General features: G+C 35.6%; 1 protein-coding gene and 1 pseudogene across 1 annotated transcript; one reads left to right on the top strand and one right to left on the bottom strand.

Moving 5' to 3' along the window:
* The first annotated feature begins 1,118 nt into the window (after positions 1-1,118).
* Positions 1,119-1,502, top strand: LOC147277856 (uncharacterized). Its single transcript, XM_086255742.1, has one exon. It carries the CDS (start codon positions 1,119-1,121, stop codon positions 1,500-1,502), a length of 384 nt encoding a protein of 127 aa, XP_086111868.1.
* Positions 1,503-21,713: 20,211 nt separating this feature from the next.
* Positions 21,714-25,253, bottom strand: LOC147277855 (uncharacterized; annotated as a pseudogene).
* Between the last annotated feature and the right edge of the window lie 245 nt (positions 25,254-25,498).

The raw sequence follows: 25,498 nt of genomic DNA, 5'->3' as shown, positions 1-25,498 counted from the left end.
AAAAAGTCATAAATGGTACTCATGTTGTTGGAACCTTATTTTTTTCCTTCCAGTACTCTTGCTTTTTCTAATGTTGGAGAAGGCATTATGATATGATTTCACATTCAGTGCAACTGTGGGGAATATGGAAATGAGCATATCAACATCATCTTAAAACATCTCTCATCTTTCACTAAAATTAATTAGTTCAAACTCTTCCTTAAATCTTTCTTTAACTTTGAGAAATCCCCAAACCTTTTATTAATCAAGCTGGATGTTATGAGTTTCGCAAACTTTCTCCCAAACTGTCAAATTTGGGAAGAATGTACAAAATTATGAGAAGTAAAATATATTGGAATCAAGTTCTTGAGGTTAGTCTAAGTGATGAAAGATGGTTAGTTATCGAGTTATATTCATTAAGAGTTTGATTTCTTCCCATGTAACAAACTATACCAAAATTATGGATGAAAATATCCACGATATTGTCGATATATCCGCCGAGATATCCGTAATTTCATCCACCGATATTTAAATAGGCTGTAACTGATATTTCTCCGATATCAATATATATTGACAAAATATCGGTATATGTTGACAAAATATCGATATATATCGACAAAATATTAGTATATGTCGACAAAATATTGGTAATATCAGTATATATCGGCAGAATTGTATAAAAAATTTCAAAATTTGAGAAGGAAAAGAGGAATAAAATGAAATCAAACCAAATACAGTCCTAATTAGATCAAAACTCATCAACTAATCCTAATTAATAAACAATAAACCAATAAAAGAACAAAATCTAACTCAACTTTCTTTATACCAATATCTAATGAAATCGATATATCCGTAAATTTGAGTATCGATATTTAATAAATTTTCGATATTTTTATCTTAACCAAAACTATGGAAAATGCTATTTAAGGAAATATGCTATTACAACTCAAAATTGGACCAACTTGGTGACTAGTGGTGGGTAATACCTACCAACTCTTCGATACTAGTCAATCAGTGTAAATTCATTTCACAACTTTCCTGTTTCAGTCACCCTCCGATACCAAAATGTAGGCAATTATAAAGTTAAAAGGACAACAATTTTCCTGTTTAATTATGCATTATAGTGCTTATTAAAGTAAATGTCGAACAATTCTTTGGAAATCACACTCCTCCCTTATAGGGTCCTAGATGCTAAGGACTTCTTGCTCTATGCTGGTGATGAAATGGTGACAAAATTCACTCGTTGGAACACATTCACTTCCAAGGAAGAAGCAATTTCATACATCAAGGACTTCTGCATTCCTCACCCTTACTGCAAATCCATCTGCATCAACGACCGTTTAATTGGGCTGGTCTTCATCATGCCACAAGGTGGGGATGACAAGTGTCGAGCAGAGGTTGGATATGTGTTGGCTGCTGAGTATTGGGGACAGGGAATAGCAACCAAAGCTGTGAAGATGGCCATCAATGAAGAGTTTGAGGAGTTCACTGGTTTGGTCAGAATGCAAGCTTTAGTTTGTTGAGAGTAATGTGAAACAATGTCCCACATCGGAAAACTAGAGCTTAGCATATGTGCTTATAAGTCTTGGGTCTTTCCACCCATTGCCAATTGGTTTTAGATTGAATGCTCTAATTCTATCATGGTATCAGAACCAGGTTATCCGCGTGTAAGGCCCAACGGCTACACGTGCTCCCACGTCACCCAATACAATTTATCCACGTTTAAGGCTCAAAATCTCGTTACGTGAACTAATTCAAAGAAGTTGATGACTCCTTATTTAACCGACATGGGATTATATACATCATACATGACATCACCTTCTTCAACAATTTAGTCCACCCATCAATATGTTGAAACTGTATTGCTAATCTTCCAGAAAATAATACTGGAGAAAAATATATTCTCTTATTCAATTCAAAGCAAACTCTAGGCTAATATAGCCTTACAAGATAGGATAACAAACTCAAACAGAAAGCAGCCCACGTTACCTAGAAACGTGGTAACTAATAAGAAATAGTCAAAGAGCTTAACAACTAGTCCCAACAAAATAGGACTTATTAACAATCAAAAGAAACCTAGGCGACAAGTAAGCTAATTCCAACAATCCCTCCCTTAAACTGTATGCAGAAAGCGTTCAGTTTATTCTGGAACTTCACACACTCCCAGCAGACTTCGTAGCTTCAGAAATACTTCCAATCTGAGTGGCTTTGTCATAATATCAGCTACCTGTTCTTAAGTGTTGCAATGAACCAATTCCACAACTCTATCTTTCACCAGATCACGAAGAAAGTGAAATCGGATATCAATATGCTTACTTCGACCGTGCAGAACAGGATTCTTGGAGAGTTTTATGGTAGAACTGTTATCACACAAAACCGTTGTACATTCCTCCTGAACATGACCAAGCTTTTCGAGCACTCTCTTTAACCACACACACTGACAAGCACATGAAGCAGCAGCAACATATTCAGCCTCAGTAGTGGATAAAGTCACTATAGGCTGTTTCTTGGATGACCACGATACTGCTCCAGAACCGAGTAAAAATACATAACCAGAAGTGCTCCTTCGATCATCCAGATCCCCAGCAAAATCACTATCAGTATAGGCTATGAGACCCTTGTAGCCTCCCCTTTTATAAAAGATTCCGAAATCAGTCGTTCCCTTTAAGTATCTGAATATTTTCTTTGCTGCCGACCAATGAAGCTCAGTAGGACTTGACATAAACCTGCTGATGAGACTCACTCCATACATCAAATCTGGTCTGGTTGCAGTAAGATACATAAGACTTCCAACTGCTTGTTTAAACACGGTTGCATCAAATTTAGTTCCCTTCTCATCCTTTGACAACTTAGTCCCTGGAACTATAGGATTCTTCACTAAATTACACTTGTCCCTGCCAAATCTCTCCAGGACTTCACGAGCATATTTCCTTTGACAGATAAAAATACCATCCGGTCTCTGCAGTACTTCGATTCCAAGAAAATACCTCATCTTTCCCAAGTCAGACATATTAAACTTTATCATCATTGACTTCTTAAACTCATCACACATATCCTTATCATTGCCAGTAAAAATCAAATCATCAACATAAAGACTGACAATTAACAGTTTACCTCCTTATTTCGACTTTGTGAACAATGTGTGTTCACAATAACACTTCTCAAAGCCTTCTCGAACAAAGTAGCCTTCAATCTTGCTATACCAAGCTCGTGGAGCTTGTTTAAGCCCATATAGCGCCTTTCTCAACTTATACACCTTGTGTTCTTCACCCTTTTTCTCATAACCTTGAGGCTGTCCAACAAATACTTCTTCATTAAGTTCTCCGTGTAGGAAGGCACTCTTCACATCAAGCTTAAAAATACTCCAACTTTGTTGAGCAGCTAGGGCAATTATCAGTCGAACAGTATCCAATCTTGCAACTGGAGCAAAAACCTCAGTGTAATCAACCCCGTACTGCTGTGAGTATCCTTTTGCCACAAGCCTCGCTTTGCACTTGTCTACCTCCCCGTTCTCATTAAGTTTTGTTTTGAAAATCCATTTTACTCCAATAGTCTTCATTCCATCCGGTAGAGTAGTTAGTTCCCAAGTCTTGTTTCTTTCTATTGATTCAATTTCTGCATCCATTGCATCCCTCCATTTCTTGCTTTTAGCAGCTTCTTCAAAGTTAATCGGATCAGCTCCAATGATCATCATAGCATTCAGTTCTTCTTCTTCTGACAAGCCTTCACCCGTCTCAAAATCTTGCATCCAAAATGGTGCTCTTCTAACCCTCCCTTGAACTGGATGCGGTAGAATTTCTTCCTGTGAATCACTAGAAGTCGAATCAGCCCCACTTGAGCTTGAATTAATGTCATCTGAACCAGTAGTAACGTGAGCATCTCCACCTCCTTCATCAACTTCCTCTTCAGCATCATCTTCTCCTTGATGTTTTTCATTTTCATTATTTCCGCAATCCAAAACATCGAGATTTATCTCGTCTTCAGTTCTTCCCCAGTTCCAGTGCTCATTTTCTTCAAACACCACATCTCTGCTAACAATTATCTTCTTTGAAGCTGGATCAAATAGTCTGTAAGCTTTTGATTCATCGCTTACTCCCAACAAGACACACTTAAAGCTCTTGTTATCCAACTTACTCCTCTTCTGATCTGGTACATGTACATGAGCTAGACATCCGAAAACCCTGAAGTAATCCACTGTTGGCTTAACACCACTCCATGCCTCCTCAGGAGTTTTATCTTGTACAGCTAGAGTAGGACATCTATTGAGTACATGTATGCTCCATTTTGCTGCTTCAGGCCAGAAGGATTTAGGAACATTCTTTTCAGAGAGCATACATCGTACCATGTTCATCACTGTCCTATTCTTGCGTTCAGCAACTCCGTTTTGCTGAAGGGTGTAGGTTGCGGTTAACTGTTTGCTAATTCCATTTGCTTTGCAGTATTCTCCAAACTCATTCGAGGTGAATTCTCCACCCCTATCAGTCCTCAAACATCTAATGTATGCACCAACTTCTTTCTCGACACAAGCCTTATAATTTTTAAACATAGAAAAAGCCTCTGATTTTTCATGCAGAAAATAAATCCATGTCTTACGGCTAAAGTCATCAATAAAGGTCAATAAATACCTCTTATTGCTATTGGATGCAGGCTTGATTGGACCGCATATATCTGCGTGCACAAGCTGTAGCTTATGTGAGGCTCTCCAGAGGGTCTTCTTAGGGATTGAATCCCTGTGTTGCTTGCCGATCATGCAATCTGTACACAGCTTTGTTGGAGTCTTGAGTGATGGCAATCCATTAACCATTTTCTTGTACAGAAGTGTCCTCAAGCCTTTGAAACTCAAATGACCGAATCTGCAATGCCATAAATGAGTCTCATTCTCTGAAGTTATTTGAAAACAAGTGGGAGCTTCTGCCATCATTGTGGCTAGCAAAACAAACATCCTGTTTGCACTCATTTCTGATTGCATAATCAATCCCTTTCTTGGATGGTAGATTCTGCATTTTCCATGCTGAATCAGGATGGCCAAGCCCTTTTCTTGAAGCTGCCCTATGCTCAACAGATTATTCTTGAGCTCTGGAATGTAGTAGACTTCTGAGATGATTTGAGTGTGGCCATCAACTTGCATACGAACATTTCCTTTCCCAGCCACTGCCATTCTTGAATTGTTGCCCAGTTTTACAGTTTGACTAAACTGCTCGTCCAGATCCAAAAACCATTCCTTTTTGCCACTCATATGATTACTACACCCCGAATCAAGAAACCATACATCTTCCCTCTTAGCTTGATTGAGTTCCACATATGCCATAAGCAATAACTCTTCTTCTTCATCAAGCTCTGCATAATTAGCTCCTTTTTCCCAACTAGGGCACTCATATTGAAAATGACCTAGTTTGTGACACTTGTAACACTCAACAGTGGATTTGTTGGAGAATGATCTTCCCCTTCCCCGGCCTTTTTCACCACCTCTTCCTCTAGTCATTCCTCGACCTCGTCCCCTTCCTGCTCGATCTTCACATGTAACCTTCAGAGCTTGTTCTTCCTCCATATGGCCTTTCATTCGTTGTTCATGAACGAGCAAGCTGCTCTGGAGCTCGTCAATGGTCATTTCGTCCATATTGTTGGATTCTTCAATAGAACAGACTACATAGTCAAATTTTGAAGTCATAGACCTCAAAATTTTCTCAGTGATGACAGTTTCTCTCATGTTCTCACCATGAGCCTTCATTTTGTTGGCTATAGTGAGAGTACGAGCAAAATAGGCATCGACAGTCTCTCCTTCCTTCATGTGGAGAGTTTCAAAGTCCCTTCGAAGAGCCTGCAGCTGTGCTCTCTTCACCTTTGTTGAGCCTTGGTATTTTTGCTTCATCGAATCCCAAATGTTCTTTGCTGTGTCTCTTTTGAGAATTGTTTCCAAAATACTCCGATCTATGGCTTGAAAAAGGTAATTCTTTACCTTTAAGTCCTTCAGTTTAGCATCCTCAATTAGCTTGCGCTGTGCTTCCGTTAGTTCAACACCACCTGCTGCTGCAGGTATTCCATTCTCCCCAAGACCACCTGCTGCTGCAGGTATTCCATTCTCCACAAGACCCCAATATTCCTTTGAACGAAGAAAGTTTTCCATTAACATCGACCAATGGTCATAGTGACCATCAAACTTTGGAATTGAAGGCTGCACAAAACTACTCTCTGCTGCCATCCTTCTCAACTTCACACTCTTAGAAAACTGCTGTTTCTTTTCACTAACTAGGCCCCTGGTGATGAGGCTCTGATACCAATTGTTGAAACTGTATTGCTAATCTTCCAGAAAATAATACTGGAGAAAAATATATTCTCTTATTCAATTCAAAGCAAACTCTAGGCTAATATAGCCTTACAAGATAGGATAACAAACTCAAACAGAAAGCAGCCCACGTTACCTAGAAACGTGGTAACTAATAAGAAATAGTCAAAGAGCTTAACAACTAGTCCCAACAAAATAGGACTTATTAACAATCAAAAGAAACCTAGGCGACAAGTAAGCTAATTCCAACACAATAATGGACTAGTTGCAGCTTGGGGTGATGCTGACCAATTTGTCTGCCAGTAGTACCAGAGAAGTTCAATGCACCCAAATCTATTATTTATTGGACCACAGGACCATATTTTGAATGACAAGTATCATAATTGACCTTGTCCCTCATGGTAAGTTACACATTCATATAATCCACAGCTTTATTTGCCTACATACTTATTCAAATTGAGCTTGGAACCATCTCAAAGCTCCTCCAAATTCAATGGATTCATCAAGAATTTCGCTTCGACCTTTCAAACTCTCTGATGCCGATGACTTCCAAAAATGGGCCAGCGATGACAGAGTAACACGCTATCTAAGATGGAACACCATCACCTCAAGAGAACAAGCCTTGACATACATTGAGAAGGTTGTTATACCACACCCATGGCGTCAATCCATATGCTTGGATGACTGTTCGATTGGATACATTTCGGTCAAGCCCGAACCGGGTGATGACACATGCAGGGCACATGTTAGCCATGCTGTGGCTGCAGAGTACTGGGGACAAGGGAGTGGCATTGAGGATGGCCATCTCTAGGGTGTTCAAGGAGTTCACATGTTTGGTGAGGATTGAGGCTTTGGTTGAGGTTGAGAATAAGGGGTCTCAAAAGGTTTTAGAGAAGGTTGGTTTTTTAAAAGAAGGTATGTTGAGGAAGTATGGGTATTGTAAAGGGGAGATTAGAGATATGGTTATCTATAGTTTTTTATCAACTGATAAGATTATGTGATTGATGTGGTCTTGTACTCTTAATAGTGCATTAACTCTTAATAATGCAAGAGTTTTTTTTTTTTTTTATTAATCAACAAGCATAATTCAAGAATTTGAACTTAGGACTTCCACCTACAATGTTGAGATTTGATACAACTAAACTAAATGATTATTGCCAATTTTAAGATTTCTTGATGGTTGTTTCTTAGTGTGGGAAACATTTTGTGGCAGTAAGAATCTTGATGTATACATTGTGATGGGTCCAGCAAATTTAATAAACAACTTCCAAAGCATGCAAAGATCATGATGTATGCATTGCAAATGAAGTTCGTTTTTGGTGCAGTAACTGTATAGCGTACAATCACATCCAATTGTGAAAATCAATACTTCAGTAGTTAAAAATGAACTTGTGGTCGGAATTGAGAATTGCTATACTGGATCTGTATATATTGATACAACACTTTGTTGATAGGGAGTCTTTACAGTAAAGCAATGCTGAATTCATATGCAGCAAACTGAGGCCTACAATTTCATAAAGCCCAATAACTTGACCCAATAGTTGTCAGAACGTTAACATCATATAATGAAGGCTCTGGTTGAGTAGAAATTTGATGTACCAATTGGGAGTTGGGCCATCAATTATTGGCTTATTTCCTTGTGATATATAGTTCTGATTCTCCTAAATCCTGATGGTGATCGTTGTCCGCGATATATGCCAAGAGATTGATTGCTCCATAGGGAAGGTTATATATGATAATTTGGTTTTGATTTGATTTTATCCAGGAAAAAGGACCCTTTTTTTTTTGTCCAGAAAAAGGACCCTATTTTGCATGTGAACTACAATGTTATTATAACTTTGAGAATAATGTTACATTGTTACATATATTATATCAAACTACATTTCCAAATAGATTTATATGTCCTAATATAATGTGGTAAAATTATTTTGCACACATCATTATCTATTTGCCATATAAAAAAATATCTTATTATTAAAAAGCTATATTCCTAGTTATGTATTAGATTGTGATCATCCAGTTGTGTGGATGGAAGACGGTCCTGAATGGCTTATGGTCATCTTGGCCTATGATGTCAAAACTGAATCATCCTCTAATGAATGATTATTTGACGTTTGGCTTTCCTCACAAAAAAAAAAAAAAAAGCTATAAATTTATTAAGTGATAAAATAAAAAATTAGTCAAAATTAGCAGATAGGTCTTGCTTCTTCTCTAGTCCCAATTCAATTTAACTCCTTTTATGATATGAACAGTGAAATTCTAAAGCACCATTAGAGCATGTGCTTCAACCAAGGAGTAAAATTTGATTTCGCCGAATTTTTTTTTTTTTTTAAGATGGAAATTTTAACACGAAACCAACAAGATTTCGTCAAAATTTTGACAAAATTTTCAGCCTTGTGGAGTTTGATTCGCTGTCGTGGAAGATCGAATGGACAATCCGAGCACACCAACGTGTTCAGCTTGGTGAAGGGAAGATGTTGGTGGTGAAGAGCAACTGCGATTTGGCCAGAGACACAAAGTCAACGGCAGAGGCAGCTCGGCTTGGGTTTGGGTTTTCGAATCCTGGGTTTTTAGTCACAGTGGAAGATGAAGGAGGAGGAAGAGAGACTTTCTGGGGTAGTTTCATGGCCGAACTGAGAAGAACTGAGAGAAAGCATAGAGGGAAGAGAGTTGCAGAGTGTTTTGTGTGAAGAAGAAAGGAAAATGAAAAAAAGAAAAGAAAGGGAAGTTGCACAGGTGAGTGGGGAGAATAAGTGAGGAGAGAGAGAGGTTTAGCATAAAATATTAAGGGAAAATTAAAGTTTAATCCTTCTAATATTCCTTATTTGAAAAAAAACTTTATGGCTTTTTTATTTCTAAATAAAGTCTTTGTTTTTTCTAAATAAAGTCCTTTGATCATTGTTTTGTCAAATAAATGTCTTTTTTTTTTTTTTTTTTTATGGTATAGGATATGAGTTCACCTCATATATTTCTAGAATATAAAATGAGATTTGTGAAGGTTGCATATTAGGTTTTAACTCTGACCCAAAATCTCAGAGTTAAAACCTAATAAAAAGCCAACAACCATGGCTTGATAAATAAGTAAAAATGCATTGCCGAACACTCCAAAATGGCCGCCGAGCACTCAGCATCTGGTATGTGTGAAAAAAATAGAAACTAATGCACAAATATTATGTAACATTGAATGGTTACAATATTATTGAGTTTTAATTATAATTTTAAAAGTCATAACGCTTTAGTCAGTATATTATAAAACTAAAGAACCTAAATGAAATTAATGTATGGATAAAGTATGGTGATTTATTCTTGTATGGAAATATGAAATATGAATAGAGTATGGTCCATATTGTATTGACAAATTATACAAATTATAATTTAGAGTATGAGCAAATTATACAAATTATAGAGTATGGACAAATTATGTATGTCTTTGCAAATTATACAATTAGTTCATGAACAATTAAACATCATTTGTTATTAATTATGTATGTCTTTGTAAATTATACAAATTACACAAATTATAGAGTATGGATAAATTCTACAAATTATGCAAATGATACCCTCTTAATATTAATTAAATACAAATTATACAAATTGTTCAATTAGTCCATGAACAATTAAACAATTATACAATTGAGGTGTTTGTTCAATAAAATTTATGTAATTATTAATTAGTTAACCATTTTTATTTAATAATATTTGTCTCCAGCACGCATTATATTCATTTTATATCACATGAAACCTACTCTATATTTTGGTTTCTTTAATGTTTTTTTATCAATATAATAGATAATATGTTAAATAAACATATGTTAAAGTTTTATTCAAAATTTTCGTATTTTGATGATAATTTTCGTCATTTTTGTCAAAATCGAAATTTTTTCGAAACCCGAAATTTAACTCATTGACTTTAACCAACAATTTTCCTTTTTGTTTTCTCTATTCAATCAAATATTATTTGTCACTCTTAATATTGCTTAATAACTTCAAATTAATTGAGTGCAATTCATTTAGCGGAAAACCATGTAGGCCAAATGATCAATAGCTTCTTTTTCTTTTATTGGATCTGGATCAAGATAGTTACAAGGAGATAATAGATCAACCAAACAACACAACTGCATCACACTAAAACACTGAAGATTAATGCAATGCAACAAGCAAGAGCACGAAATAAAAAAAATTAAAAAAATTAAAAAGTAACTAAAAATCCAATCCTAAACCCTTAGAAGTACATGGTCATCTCTTACCTTGTGTAGAAGAACCTATTTGAGAACAGGATAAACTAAAGAGTACTTTTAATAAGTCATCGAAAACAAAGGGCATAAACTAATTAATTAAACTGCACAACAATAATAAAGAGTAAGAAAAACTAGAACGCGAAAAACCCAAACATAGATATACCTAAACTCAATTTCAATTTAAGGATTAAATCTTAATTAAATCTTTTTTTTTTTTTTTTAGTAATTTAAGCATTGCAAGATTTTAAGATTAAAATAGTCTTTGTCAAGCTTATGTGACATGCTATTAGAGTGCCATTGGGGCATTAATTATTAGGGCATTTAAGCACTGTCATTCCAAATAACAATTACTTAGGAGTCTTCTCTAATGCATGACTAATGTAGAATGTGAGAGATCGATGACCATACATCCATCGATTGGTCATAGTCATTGACCAAACAGTGTCTCACATCCTGCATCGATAAAAAACTCATATCATATTAGAAAACTTTCACGTCTACTTAATTAGTAATTCAAATTGATAATCTAAACAATATAATATACCCTCACTTCTTAAAGAAAACTTAGTTGTGTACAACATTTTATTTGCATAACACAAGACAATATGAAAAAATTAACTAATTATCGATCTAGTGATATTTTTCTTAGAAATGTCTCACGTTCAAATATCCTTACTAAATTAATAATAATAATAAAAGACAGCATGAGAAAAAGTGCAATAGAAAGTAGTAGGTCCCCTCCCCTAATATCATACACATAATTTTGTGAATGCTTATGGGATTGATAACATCCATATCTCCATGGCATTCAAGGATGCCCCACTGTATAGGTCATATTTGAGTCGCTATCAATCCTTTGTAACCAAAGACATTCTTGCTTGTCAAATAATTTCTCATCTCTTTTCCCTTCTACTCTCTCTCTCTCTCTCTCTCTTGTAGTATGGGCATCTTAATTTCTCTTCCCCATTCCTCTTGCTTTTTATCTACACGTTTTCTTCTTCGTTTATTGGGATGAATTTTGTCCACACGTATTAAGCTTTACGTAGCCATGGGAAACATAACTAAAGAAGGTTGGAATCCTTCAAGGCACAGATCCAAATTCAAGTTGCAATCTATGAAGGCATAAATCCAACTCCATTTTTCATAAGTTATTCGGGATTACCATATTTACTATTTTTGTTGGAAATATGCTCATATATATTAAGGCTATTAAAGTATTTACATCAAGGGCTTCATGGGTTTTTTGGGTCTCCTGATGTGGCATTTTTGTCACAAAAATATCTTGGACCAGCCTACTTAACTTCAGTGTGCTTAATTTCTTAATTTCAGGATCAGACTGACTACTAAAACAAATGGGCCTATATCAAAATCAATGCATTGACAAAAAAAGAAAAAGAAAATCTCTCTAAACTTGGAATGACACTATTTTTTAACTAAATCACATATTAAATATTAATAGGAAGGTAATACCTAACTCACATCTCTCTCTCTTTGAGTATTGATTCTAATTTCTAAGATCGAGTAAAAAAACCTAGTCACCAGCTCTAAATTTTCGTATGCAACGGCCTAGGATATGCAGATTGCCGCAAGCTATTGATTTTGTCATCTTAGTTTTTAAGATCTTAGAAAGAGTTTGTCATTTTCTTGATCTTAGAGAGGGTTTGTTTATTTCTTGATCTTAGAGAGATTTTGTCTTTTTTCTTAATCTTCGAAAGATTTTGTCCCTTTTTTGATCTTAGAGAGAGTTTATCTAGGATTCCATCATTAACTAGTTTTGTTTTGGTTTCAATGTTGTCATGATTCTTGCAACAACTATTGTCGTACCTTTTTCTAAGCTTACGACCCTTACGTCGTATTCTATTGTTAGACTGAAGTGATTTATTTTCCTTTTCACTTTTAGCAAGCAAATGGCCATCTCTTAACTTTTCAAAGTCTTGCAATATATATAACAATATCTTATACAGCCTTTTTACTCTCTTTTCTTTAGTGTTTTTCTTATAATTCTTTTGTGCTTAGTATTTTCTCTACTTACCTTTCTTTCCCTACTTAATAGTTTCTTCCTTCTTCTTTAACCCTTTCAATTTATTAATAAGAAAACCAGACGAATTCTTGGTATTCTATGTGATGCATTATTTACAATGAAAAGTATTTAATAGGTGGACAGATCTCTCCCAAACTTTTTTGGCATAGGAACCCCAAGATAGATTTGGGATACCATGGTTGTATTTGCTGGCTAAGGTTTACCTGAATGTTGGCAACTGATTCTTTTATAAAAATGTTTTGCCAAAGTGATTGATTCTATTGGAGATTGGAAAACAAAAATAAAGGGTTGTTTTAGTTTTGAGCTTGTAAAAGTTGCCTAGATGATATATGTCTTTTTTCACATTTTTATTCAGACATGTCGATATGTTATCCTTTAATTTTCCACTCCCTATTAGCAAGGAATAAAATTTCGGGTTTCGAGGAAATTTCGATGGAAATTTCGACGGAAATTTCGAAGATTTTTAAATTTTGACAAAAATTTGACGGAAATGATGGAAATTGATATCAAAATACGGAAATTTTGAATGAAACTTTACCATATGTTTATTTATCATATTATCTACTAAATTGAGAAAAAATATTGAAGAAACCAAATTATATAGTAGGTTTCATGTGATATAAAATAAATATAATGCACGCTGGAGACAAATATTGTTAAATAAAATTAGTATAAAATGAAATCAGTATATTATCTATACTCTATAATATATACACTAAACCCTATATATTTTATAATATATATTCTATATTGTTTAGGATATGGTATATGATACTAGGGTTTAAGCCCTTTAGGGTACTTTAAATTATTTTTTATATAAAAATATATTGTAATTTACTAGTTTAGGGTTTAAAAACAACTAAACGAAACTCCAAAACAGGCAAATGAAACCCCAAACTATTTTTTTTCTTCACAATTAACCCAAAGCCCAAAGGCCTCAAACCCCAATCAACCCTAAACCTTTTAATTTTTTTTTTCCTTTTTTTTTTCTTTTTTTTTTCTTTTTTTTTTCTTCTTTTTTTTTTTTTCTTCTTTTTCTTTCCTTCTTTTCCCTTTCCTTTCTTTTACCCCGAGGCTCCACTGCTCCAGCAACACTCCCCTCTGTTTTCTTCTTCATCCTCTCTCTCTCTCTCTCTCTCTCTCTCTGCATCTCCCACCGCCGTCTCCCCATCGCCCCCTGCCCTCGCCTCGTCGCCCCTGCCCTTGCCCCATCACCCTTTGTCGTCGCCTCTCTGCCTCGATCTCCCCTGCCGTCGCCTCTCTCTACCTCGATCTCCCCCTGCCGCCGCCCTACCACTGCCCCTCTTTCTCCCTCGATCTCCCCCCTGCCACCTCTCCATTTTTCTGCAAAAACCCAGCTCCAAAACCAAATCTCAAATTCTCACCGCCGAAAGTTTTGGCGAAATTTCGATAATTTCGACGAAATCATCCCGAAAATTTAGCAAATATGGGTTTCGATTTCGACACCCCCAAAAATCGAAATTTTCGGCGAAATTTCGAAATTTAACACCCTGCCTATTAGTCAAAAAAAAAAACAAAAAAAGAAGAGTAGCCATGCTTTTGTTTTCACTAGCATTTTCATTTATATTAGAATCTAAAAGAAGTAATTTAATTGGTATTCATCTTTTCTATATTAAATAGAGTCCATTAATTATAAGGTACTAACAAAGCAAAATATTAACCAAAACTACTCAATCTATTTTTATTAACTTGCGGACACTATCTACCAGCCCAAAATATAACATGCGAACACATTCCCAAAGAAACGCATCACAACCAAACCAACTACACAAATAACCCAAAACTGATCTTCTTCTTTTCTTTGCCAAATCGATCTCTTTCTTCAACTTTACCAAATCGACAATTGTTCATCTTCACTCACAAGCATTGTTCTGCAACTGTAAGCCTGCAACTCCAAATAAACTGCAGTTTCAGAAACTGCAGTTTTCACTTGCAGTTAGTAACTGCAGTTTTCACTTGCAGTTAGTAACTGCAACTGCAAGCCTGCAGCTCCAATAAACTGCAGTTTCACTTACAGTTAGTAACTGCAACTGCAACTGCAAGCTTGCAACTCAAATAAACTGCAGTTTCAGTTCATTTGCAGTGCAGTTTCACTTGCAGTTAGGAACTGCAACTGCAAGCCTGCAGCTCCAATAAACTGCAGTTTCACTTACAGTTAGTAACTGCAATTGCAAGCTTGCAACTCAAATAAACTGCAGTTTCAATTCATTTGCAGTGCAGTTTCACTTGCAGTTAGGAACTGCAACTTCAATAAACTACAGTTTCAGTTCACTTGCAATGTTCCAAAAATTGTAGTTTCAGAAACTGAGCTTTAAAAAAAAAAAAATCAAGAACCTTCTACTGATAAGCTCTTGGAGGTGGAGAGCCAAGGCAACCCGGTTCGGGCTCTCAAAGCTGCCCGCGCGACCAAGCTAGAAATTGAAATGCGCTGAAGCTCCAGAAGGAGAAGATCAAATGAACCACACCATCTGCTGGATCTGCTTGGAGCTAGACATCAGAGGTTGGGGAAGGGAGAGGGAAGAGAGAGGAAGGGGATGGGGATGGGGTCGACCCACACCACCGACTACTCTTGCCGGACGGCGAGAGTCCGATCGTCAGAGACATCGCGGGAAGAGAGAGAGCAGAGGAAAGAGAAGAGAGAGACTCGAGGAGAAAGAGAGAAGAAAAAGAAATACCAAAAATAAGAAATAAAAGGTAATTGCAGCCCACTCATGTGGAGTCAACGGAATAAGGTGGAGTCAAACTTACCTGATTGTTAATAAAACTAACCTGATTGTTATATATTAATAATTATGGTATTAGAAGTTAAAAGCTATAGCAAAGATGTAGTATAGAGTAATTATTTCTATTAAATAAGTATACTGCTACTATGCGTGAGTAGACATAATGCCACTTACTATGGAGTCTGGATTCATCATTTCCTTCCTTCATTAATTTATTTCCACACCACGCCATACAATAACTGCAGTTTTTAATCAGAGAGGGATAGTTTTTTTTTTTTGGGTCAGAAGAGAGGGATAGTTAATACTAGTTATTGTAACCTGACAACCTCACAGAAATTGCATGCCTCTTTATGACATATACTAATTTATTCCAAACAGCAGTTGGATCATGTTTAAGACATGTTATTTGAAACTTGACAAGCAAAAAGCTGAACCGCGAGCTGGGTTCATTGCACATGTGAAGGAAAATATGGTAAAGGGAGAAAGCCAGACATGAACTATGGTTTTTTTTTTTTTTTTTTTTAAGTGTTAAACAGTTAAACAATAGTCAAAATGGATGATATATATACTAACTATACAGTACTATGCAAGTAGCAAGTACTGTATCAGTTCATTAAATTGAGAAACGAGCAATTATAGGGAACAAATAGTTCAAGACAACCTTCTTTGTATACTTTTAACTTTTAAGACTCAATTACCTGCACAATGCAAAATAACAACAGATTAAATTATGGGGAAGGATCCCTAGCCCAATTCAATGGCTTTCAATAGCTTGCTCAATCAGACATACATCCAAGGCATTGAAAATGAAGAATAGAGAGAGATAGAGAGGAAAAATATAACCAAACCCTAGCCCCCACAATTAAAAAACAAAGGAAAAGACAATAAAATTTTACCTAATTTTTAAGTCGGCGTGTTAGTTTATCGAAGAATTCTATTTGGGAAGAGTTTATTGTAGAACTCATACAAAACTGGCAGATGGCCTGGATAAGCTTCTGTTAGTCCACGGTCCATTTCTTCTTGAGAAAGACCAGCCTAAAACAAATAGACAAAAATTAGAATGAAAACTTTAGTGAAGCCAATTAAAAAAACACACTAAAGCTAAAAAAAAAAAAAATAATTATATTACCCTATCCATGGCGTGTGCTACGGCATTGTGGCTCAATTTGTAAAAACTGAAGGCAATATTTGATGGATATGACGAGTGGTAGCCAGTTACGTAATTTGACCAATCAGCCTTTGCTTTTGGAAGCACATCCCTTTGCAAGTTCCTCCTCCAGGCTATATTATTTAACTTCCAAGAATTAAGTAAAACATCCAATTCTAAATTCACAACCGATTACAGTGGTGAAAATCTATCCTCAACATTTGTAAATTGCCACAAACGGTAAGCATTCCACTCTTCATGGCTCAAAAAGACCGGGTGATAATATAATAATTCCAAAGACATGTAATAAAGAAGAAAAATAATCAAATTTTGGGATATAAATATTGGAACAAATATTAAATTAATTGGTAAAGTAACTCACGTTGACTACATGGTATGACACATATGCCACAGTTCAAAGGGCATAAGCTCACCATGAGACTCAAATAGTCCCTCATACAACTGCACAAGACTATCAAAATCATCTTCTTGATAACGCGCATCACCAAAATCAATGAAGTCTTTCTTCAACAAAGTAACCACTTTGATTCTTCCATTTACTAAGAATATACTATCTTCATTAAAATTGATATAACCTAGATGATAATCCGTCCTCACATAGAAAAAAAATTCCAGCAAATCTCTATACAAGGAAAATAAAAAATATCAAAAAATGATACACATATACAATAAACTAATTAAATAATAAGTTTAAAAAACTATATCAAGTATTAACTCAAAATTAACTAACTTGAGGATTAACTGCGCCTCCTCTTTCAAACTCTCATTTTCAGACAAATTCTTTCGGTCTTTAGCCCAATTCCTCAACGTCATGTCTAAACGCTCGTTGAATAAGATCTTCCTGCCATTTGGGAGTGTAGTTTGGCTGTTGACCCGTGCAAAGAACCCGCTTCTATCAGCTCCAAATGTTCCATACCAATCGTATGGAAACTCTGCTTTGCTAAAAAGATGATATGACAACGGAAACAAATATCCGTCGTCCTCTATATGGGCATGCATGTAAAACAATAGTATAAGCTGAGCTCATACCAATATCAAATACACCCTTGGTGTATTTGGTAACCCTACTACCACCAGCAACCTAGAGCATTTAATTTAAGGAAAAAAAACCTTAGTACAATAAACTTTTTAAAGAATAAGTTCAAATTTTTTTAAAAAGCTATAATAACTTACACTAAACTTGTCTTCGTCATTAGGCAAGCCGGGACCGGAACAAAAATTTTGAAACAAAATGCAATAACTAATAAAATTGTAATTAAAACAAGAGAGACTTAGAGTGCAGTCCATTTTATGAGTCTTTCTTAGACTAAGACCGGTAGTGATTTAGGGTTTTTAATCAAGTCCTTTTATTTTTATTGTTTGACGGCTATATGTTAGGTTTTAACTCCGGAATTTAGGTTTTTAATCAAAATGTAATTGGTAAACATGAAGAAATAGCTTTCATGAAAACATATGCAAGTGATGATTTTTGAAAGGAGACACTTCTAAAGTTATAGAAGGTTTGCATAAATGCACTAGAATGTAGGCAAACACCATTGGCAGGTGCCCCAACATGCCTGGGTATATGCTGGTTTTTGAATTTTGGGTTGCATTTTTGTGCTTTTCATTTTTCATTTTTCTTAGCAATATGCTTGCCCCTTACATAAATGCTGTGTGTAACAAGGCACAGAAAACAAACTACTAATATATAGTACGTGAGTGTTATAATCTAATTTCTTTTTGTGTTTTCCGAAAGGATTATTCATTCAGCTACATGTTGAAAGTATATGTTCTTTCAGAAGGCACTAAATATTTTGTTCTCTTGAGTCCCTGTAGTCTAAACTCTTTCAAGTTTATGAATTCAACGCTATCCCTTTCTTTCATATTCTCAGTAATCAATCAGTGCATTACAGTTTAGGCTGACTTCTAATAATCAATCCCTAGTTCTGGAGATTCTGCTACAATTGACTGCATGTCTGTATTTTCAACCCCTTGTCCAAACCCCATTTAGAATTTTTGGTGGAAGTAAATCATCTGATCTTGTCCCAATACCAAGAACCAATGCCTTTATTACTTAATGGTTAAGAATATATGCATGTGGTCCACCCAGTGGGCCTATGTATGGGCCAGTTGGTGGCTCTCTATATGATCTTCTTGTCGACCAAAATGGTTTTCTATTGTTAGACCGAAGTGATTTATTTTCCTTTTCACTTTTAGCAAGCAAATGGCCATCTCCTAGCTTCTCAAAGTCTTGCAATATATATAACAATATCTTATACAGCCTTTTTACTCTCTTTTCTTTAGTGTTTTTCTTATGATTCTTTTGTGCTTAGTTTTTTCTCTACTTACATTTCCTTCCCTACTTAATAGTTTCTTTCTTCTTCTTTAACCCTTTCAATTTGTTAATAAGAAAACCAGACGAATATTTGGTATTCTATGTGATGCATTTTTTTTTTGGCCAAGCTATGTGATGCATTATTTACAATGAAAAGTATTTAATAGGTGGACGGATCTCTGCCAAACTTGTTTGGCATAGGAACCCCAAAATGGATTTGTGATAACATGGTTGGATGTGCTGGCTAAGGTTTCCCAGAATGTTGGCAACTGATTCTTTTATAAAAATGTTTTTCCAAAGTGATTGATTCTCTTGGAGATTGGGAAAAAGAAAAAAGGTGGTTTTAATTTTGAGCTTCTAAAAGTTGCCTAGACACTATATGTCTTCTATCACATTTTTATTCAGACATGCCGATATGTTATCCTTTGATTTGCAACTCCCTATTAGTCCAAAAAGACAAAAAGAAGAGTTGCCATGCTTTTGTTTTCACTAGCATTTTCATTTATATTAGAATCTAAAAGAAGTAATTTAATTGGTATTCATCTTTTCTCTATTGAATAAGTATACAGCTGCTATGGGTGAGTAGACATAATGCCACTTACTATGGATTCTGGATTCATCATTTCCTTCGTTCATTAATTTATCACACCACACCTTACAATAACTGCAGTTTTTAATCAGAGAGGGATAGTTATTGTAACCTGACAACCTCACAGAAAATGCATGCCTCTTTATGACATATACTAATTTATTCCAAACCAACGTATGTAGGATCCTGTTTAAGACATGTTATTTGAAACTTGACAAGCAAAAAGCTGAACAGCGAGCTGGGTTCATTGTACATGTGAAGGAAAATATGGTAAAAGGCAGACAGCCAGACATGAACTATTATGGTTTTTCTTTTTTTAAGTGTTAAACAATAGTCAAAATGCATGATATATATACCAACTATATAATACTATGCAAGTAACAAGTACTGTATCAGTTCATCAAATTGAGAAACGAGCAATGGTAGGGAACAAATAGTTCAAGACAACCTTTTTGTATAGCTTAAAGACTCGATTCCCCACAAATGCAACTTTCCCACAAATACAAATCACCTGCACAATACAAGATAACAACAGATTAAATTATGGGGAAGGATCCCTGGCCCAATCAGACATACATCCAAGACATTGAACAGGAAGAAATTAGAGAGAGATAGAGAGGAATAATATAACCAAACCCTAGTCCCTACAATTATCTTAGGCATCCTGCTTAGCCTGCATAGCCTCCTGCTTCTTCTGCCATCGGAGGCACTGTGCCTCCAAAAGAGCTTCTCTAGTTTCGATGATCTCCGAGAAGAACTACTAGATTGAGCCCTAGCATAAGGCACCATTTCAGGTGTCACCCCATGTCCATAGAGCCGAACTCTATTTTTCCTCTCAGGACCCATCTTCTCAACATACACTTCTGTGCGAAGTTTAGAAGTGTCATTCGCTCCAGACTCAACCCGTGACTCAACAGAATTCTCTATGGATATCTAATAAACAAATATTTAGATAAATTTGTAAGTAAAATTTAAGAACATATAATACACATTATAGAAAAAAAAAAAAACTAGTATAATATTTACCCCTCTCTCCTCCGATGGCACATCAATCCAACTATTGTCTTTGCGCGTGTGGGTGACACGAAAGAAAGTAACGGGATCGGGTTCAACTCCATGCTTCTTCTTCTACAAATTTAAACCATTAAAAAAAATAATTTAGAATATATTTATGTGCCCTAATTAAATAAAATTGTAATTCAATAAGATGAAAAAAAAATTAACTATACTCACATAATCTTCACGAAGACGTTCAAATGTCCACGATCCTGATGTATAGCTCATCGTTTGTTGAAAACGATTAGCTTTATTTTTCACAGCAATCTACTAAAAGGTCAAACAGAATATAAATTAGTTATAATTGCACATACTAGTATTATTAAATATTTGATTAAAGGTTGTCACCTGAGTTTTTGGGTTATCCCAATGTTCCACCATCTTCGCCCACTGCACAAGATCTACATTATTGGGACATCTCAGCCGCCGCTGACCTGTCCTGCCAGTGTAGTACTTCCCTTTCAAATATGCTCTGTACTCTTTATAAGCCTGTTCAGCAATGTGCAAAGTCATGGTCTTAATCACGGGCATTTTTACCAAATCCTCATCACGAAAAGTGATAGTGCCCTACATCCATAAAAAAAAACAATTATAAGTAAATATTTACAGGCATTTTACTTTTAATATCATTTTAAAAAAATAAATTGATACCCGTATTCTGTTCCACAAAGTGTTCTTTGTTTCTTCTTCAACCAATCTCCAATCATGCAGTAGAGGAACATTATTGGGATCTTTTACTTCAGAAGATATAAACTTCGAAAACTCTATACTGTTTTGAGAAATACATTTCCCGCTCGAACTAAATTCACAATACTCTTTACCCCTATGATCTTTACCAGCCCACTTAATCTTTCCGGGACCACGTCTTCTTCTTTGAGGCATTGCTACATATTAATCCAAATTAATATACATGAATGACAAAAATTTTGTAAATAATAGAATAAATAAAAACTTTATATAAACAAACTATAGCTTACCATTTGAACTAGTCTCAACTTGCTCATCGTGGTGCTCGTCCATATGTTCTTCATTATCACTCATCTAAATAAATTATAATTAGCCATATATATATATATATACACCACCAAATACATACTACATAAATATTAATTAATTAAATTAAATTAAATTAAATTGCTATAAAACCAATATATAAACACACAAATATATTTTAACGTGGAAAACCCTCGAAAGGTAAAAACCACGTGACCTAGTCCAGCACAAAAAAAATTCACTAATAAAAAAATATTACATAAGAGTTCTTAATTACAAAACAACACCAAAAAAATAAAACAATTAATTTAAGCATCCATATCATCATCAAGCTCATTGTCAGCAATTAAATTAACCAATTCAGTGGGCAAAGGTAATGCTTCATCAAAAGGTGTCTCTTCCATGCCAACTCTTGTTTGCATATCTTCATTGTCAAGTACCCGATCATCCAGATTTGGTATGGCATAATCATCAATTGTATCTTTATTCTCTAATACATCAAAAAAATCCCTCGGATGCATTCGGACCACTACATGCCAATCTGTTTCAATCAAATCTGCAACATAAAATAATTGCATTGCTTGTGAAGCTAGTATGAAAGGGTCATCCCTAAATCTCAATCGATTGAAGTTCACCAAGGTAAAACCATATTGATCTGTCTTCATACCCCTAGGACTTCCACTATCAACCCAATCACACTTAAACAACATCACACAACGACCCATATCTTAAGCCTCGGTAGGACCACAATATCTAACCAGAAACATATCTGTGACAACACCATAGCAATTAACTTGCCCAACACCACCCGGAATATTTGCAGGAACAAATATACCACAATTTTGATTCTTATGATTATCATCCACCGATTTTATTCGAAATCTAAAACCATTAATAACGTGGCTTTTGTATTTCGTCACAAGTGTGCGAGGAGGATTAGCAAGCCAATGCAAGTCATCGGATATTAACGGATCATTAGCATAAAACCTTGCATTAATCTGTGAAAAAGATGATGTAGAAACATTAGGTAAAAACTAATATTAGCGACATGATGTAGAAACTTAGTAATTGAATTCTTACATGTTTCTTGAACCATTCAGGAAATTCCTTCTTGCTTATCTCCATGATTTGTCGCCTAGTGAACCTTTCCCTTCGATGTTTATCTCTCAAAAAGTCCTCATGTTGCCTTCTAAAAGGGATCACTTCATCACAATTATCAAGAATGTATCTGTGACATTGATTCCTATCATTTAGATCAAGCTCCACATTTTCACCTGAACCTAAATATTGGCCTGTGGAGTCAAAAATTGATAACCCCCCCCACATATTCCACGTCCAATACCATCTGCATTTCGACCTTTACGATTACGACGAGTATCAACATCTCTAAGGTACATGGAACAGAAAGATAAACCCTCATCAACCAAATACCCTTTAGCAATAGAACCTTCAGGACGACTCTTATTTCGCACATACTGCTTCAATGTTTGCAAATACCTTAAATATTCAACATGAAAAAAAATATATTAGAGAATCAAAACTAAAATTAATGCAAATTAAGCATAAGGAAATGACCATTACCGTTCAATGGGATACATCCATCTATATTGAACTGGTCCTGCAATAGCAGCTTCATTTGCCAAGTGAATTGGGAGATGCACCATGACATCAAAAAATGGAGGGAAAATCTTCTCCATCTGACATAAGGTCAATGCAATTCTAGAGTTTAGTTGATTGAATGCTACCTCAGTTTCCTTCTTGCTACACAACTGTCTAAAGATAGCACTCAACTCTAGTAAAACCATAGTGATAGATTTGGGTAACACACCACGTATCGCAAGCGGGAGTAATTGTTGCATTAAAACATGACAATCGTGACTTTTCAACCCATTTATTTTCCTCTCATTCACATTCACACATCGAGACAAATTTGCTGAATATCCATCAGGAACCTGAATAGTATACAACACTTTGTAAAATGAGGTTTTTTCTTCTTTGCTCAATGTGAATATTGCCGGGGGCAAAAATGTTTTATCTCCTTCTCTACGAGGGTGTTGACTATGTCTTATATTCAAGACTTCAAGATCTGCACGTGCAGCCAATCCATCCTTTGTCCTCTTCGCAATATCCAACAATGTTCCAACCACATTATCACATACATTCTTTTCAATATGCATGACATCGAGATTGTGTCTGATCAAAAGATGCCTCCAATAGGGTAGTTCAAAAAATATGCTTTTCTTTCTCCACTGACTGTTATTACTTCTAGAAATTGAAGGCCTTCGTCTTCTTTGTCCAACAGGAGCATTTTGGTCATGTTTTCCAAAAGTAAACCTCAAACTAGATAGTTGTTCAAGACATTGTAACCCATTCAACTGTCTTGGTGCCTGACGATCTTCTCGATGACCATTAAATGCTGCTTGTTCCCTTCGAAACCTATGCTCAATTGGTAAAAATCTTCGATGCCCCAAATAACAAATCTTACGACTCACAGGCAAATGTTCAGATACATTATCATCCATGCAATGCGGACATGCTTTATATCCCTTCGTACTCCATCCAAACAACATTCCATAAGCTGGAAAATCACTAATGGTCCATAACACAGCAGCCATCATCGTAAAAGTTTGGTTTGAAAATACATCATACGTGGTAGTGCCAACCTCCCACAACTAATTCAACTCATCAATTAATGGTCGCAAATATACATCGATGTCATTTCCAGGACTTCTCAGTCCTGGAATCAACAAGGACAATAATAAATTTGGTTGCTTCATACACATCCATGGAGGCAAATTGTAAACAGAAAGCACCACAGGCCATGTGCTATGAGCATTGCTCATATGGCCAAAAGGATTGAATCCATCACTTGCCAGCCCTAAACGCAAATTTCGAATTTCTGACGCAAAGTTAGGGTACAAATTATCTAAATGCTTCCATGTTGGAGAATCTGACGGATGTCTCATAAACCCATCCTTGGGACATTCAGTTGCATGCCACCTCATATGTTCAGCAATATGCTTCGACATATAAAACCTCTTCAATCTCGATTTTAAAGGGAAGTACCACATAACCTTAGCTGAGACTTTCTTTCTAGAAGTATCATCTCCTTTGTTATCTTTATATCTTGATTTGCCACAAACCAAACATGCAGTCAATTTTGAGGTGTCTTTCCAATATATCATGCAATCATTGGGACATGCATCAATCTTCTCATATGTGAGACCCAACCCATTTATAAGTTTCTTTGCCTTATAACACGAGTCAGGCAAACAATCTCCATCAGGCAACATTCTTTTAACCAACTCTAGTAACGTAGTGAATAAACTGTCCGGCAAACTCCCTAAACACTTGATCTGGTACAATCTTACAACGGCCTCCAATTTCTTAAACTCTTTACAACCAGGATACAACTCTTGATCTACCTCTTCAAGAACCTTGAAAAAACTTTCGGCCTCTGCTGGACGCCCATCCACAATAGTAGGCTGTGTTGATGACCCAACCTCTTCTTCCATCACTGGTTGAACAAATATGTCATTAAGAAAATCATGCATACCATCCATCTCTCCTCCTACGTCATCTTCTATCTCTCTTAAATTTGGCTCTCCAATATTAGGCTCCCCATGATGCCGCCACCAAGCTTTTTTGTAATCTTTATCCATATCATGCCAAACAAAATGATCCACAATAGTTTGTCTTTCAAAAATATATCTATTGCAACATTTTTTACACGAACATTTGAATTTATCTGGCCCAACACCATTCGCAGCTGCTTGATCCAAAAACAAATTAATTCCATCTACGTATGCCTCTAACTGTCGCGGAATTGTCAACCAAGTCCTATCCATGCTTTACCTGTTAGATGAAAACTCTAGACCCTGACGCATACAATCTTTCAATCCCTATCATGTAGGCGTACCTATTCATACCTAATAGATTAAATTCAAAAAATATTCAATAATAATTTATGATTATTTAAATATGTCAAACAAATAAATTAAATTCACAAAATATTCACAAATAAGTTATATGTTTGTTAATCTACTTAACCTTTTTTTTTTATTTGAACTGTAACAAATAAATTATATCTACA

Source organism: Dryas octopetala, chromosome 8 (assembly GCF_963921425.1).
Source record: "Dryas octopetala chromosome 8, drDryOcto1.1, whole genome shotgun sequence".
In the NCBI taxonomy this organism is placed as follows: Eukaryota; Viridiplantae; Streptophyta; class Magnoliopsida; order Rosales; family Rosaceae; genus Dryas; species Dryas octopetala.
The sequence above is the reverse complement of the archived record's forward strand: the minus strand, read 5'-3'. Positions and strand labels throughout refer to the sequence as shown.

Coding starts and splice junctions, on each gene's coding strand:
- LOC147277856 (XM_086255742.1), top strand. CDS start 1,119: ATGTCGAACAATTCTTTGGAAATCACACTCCTCCCTTATAGGGTCCTA.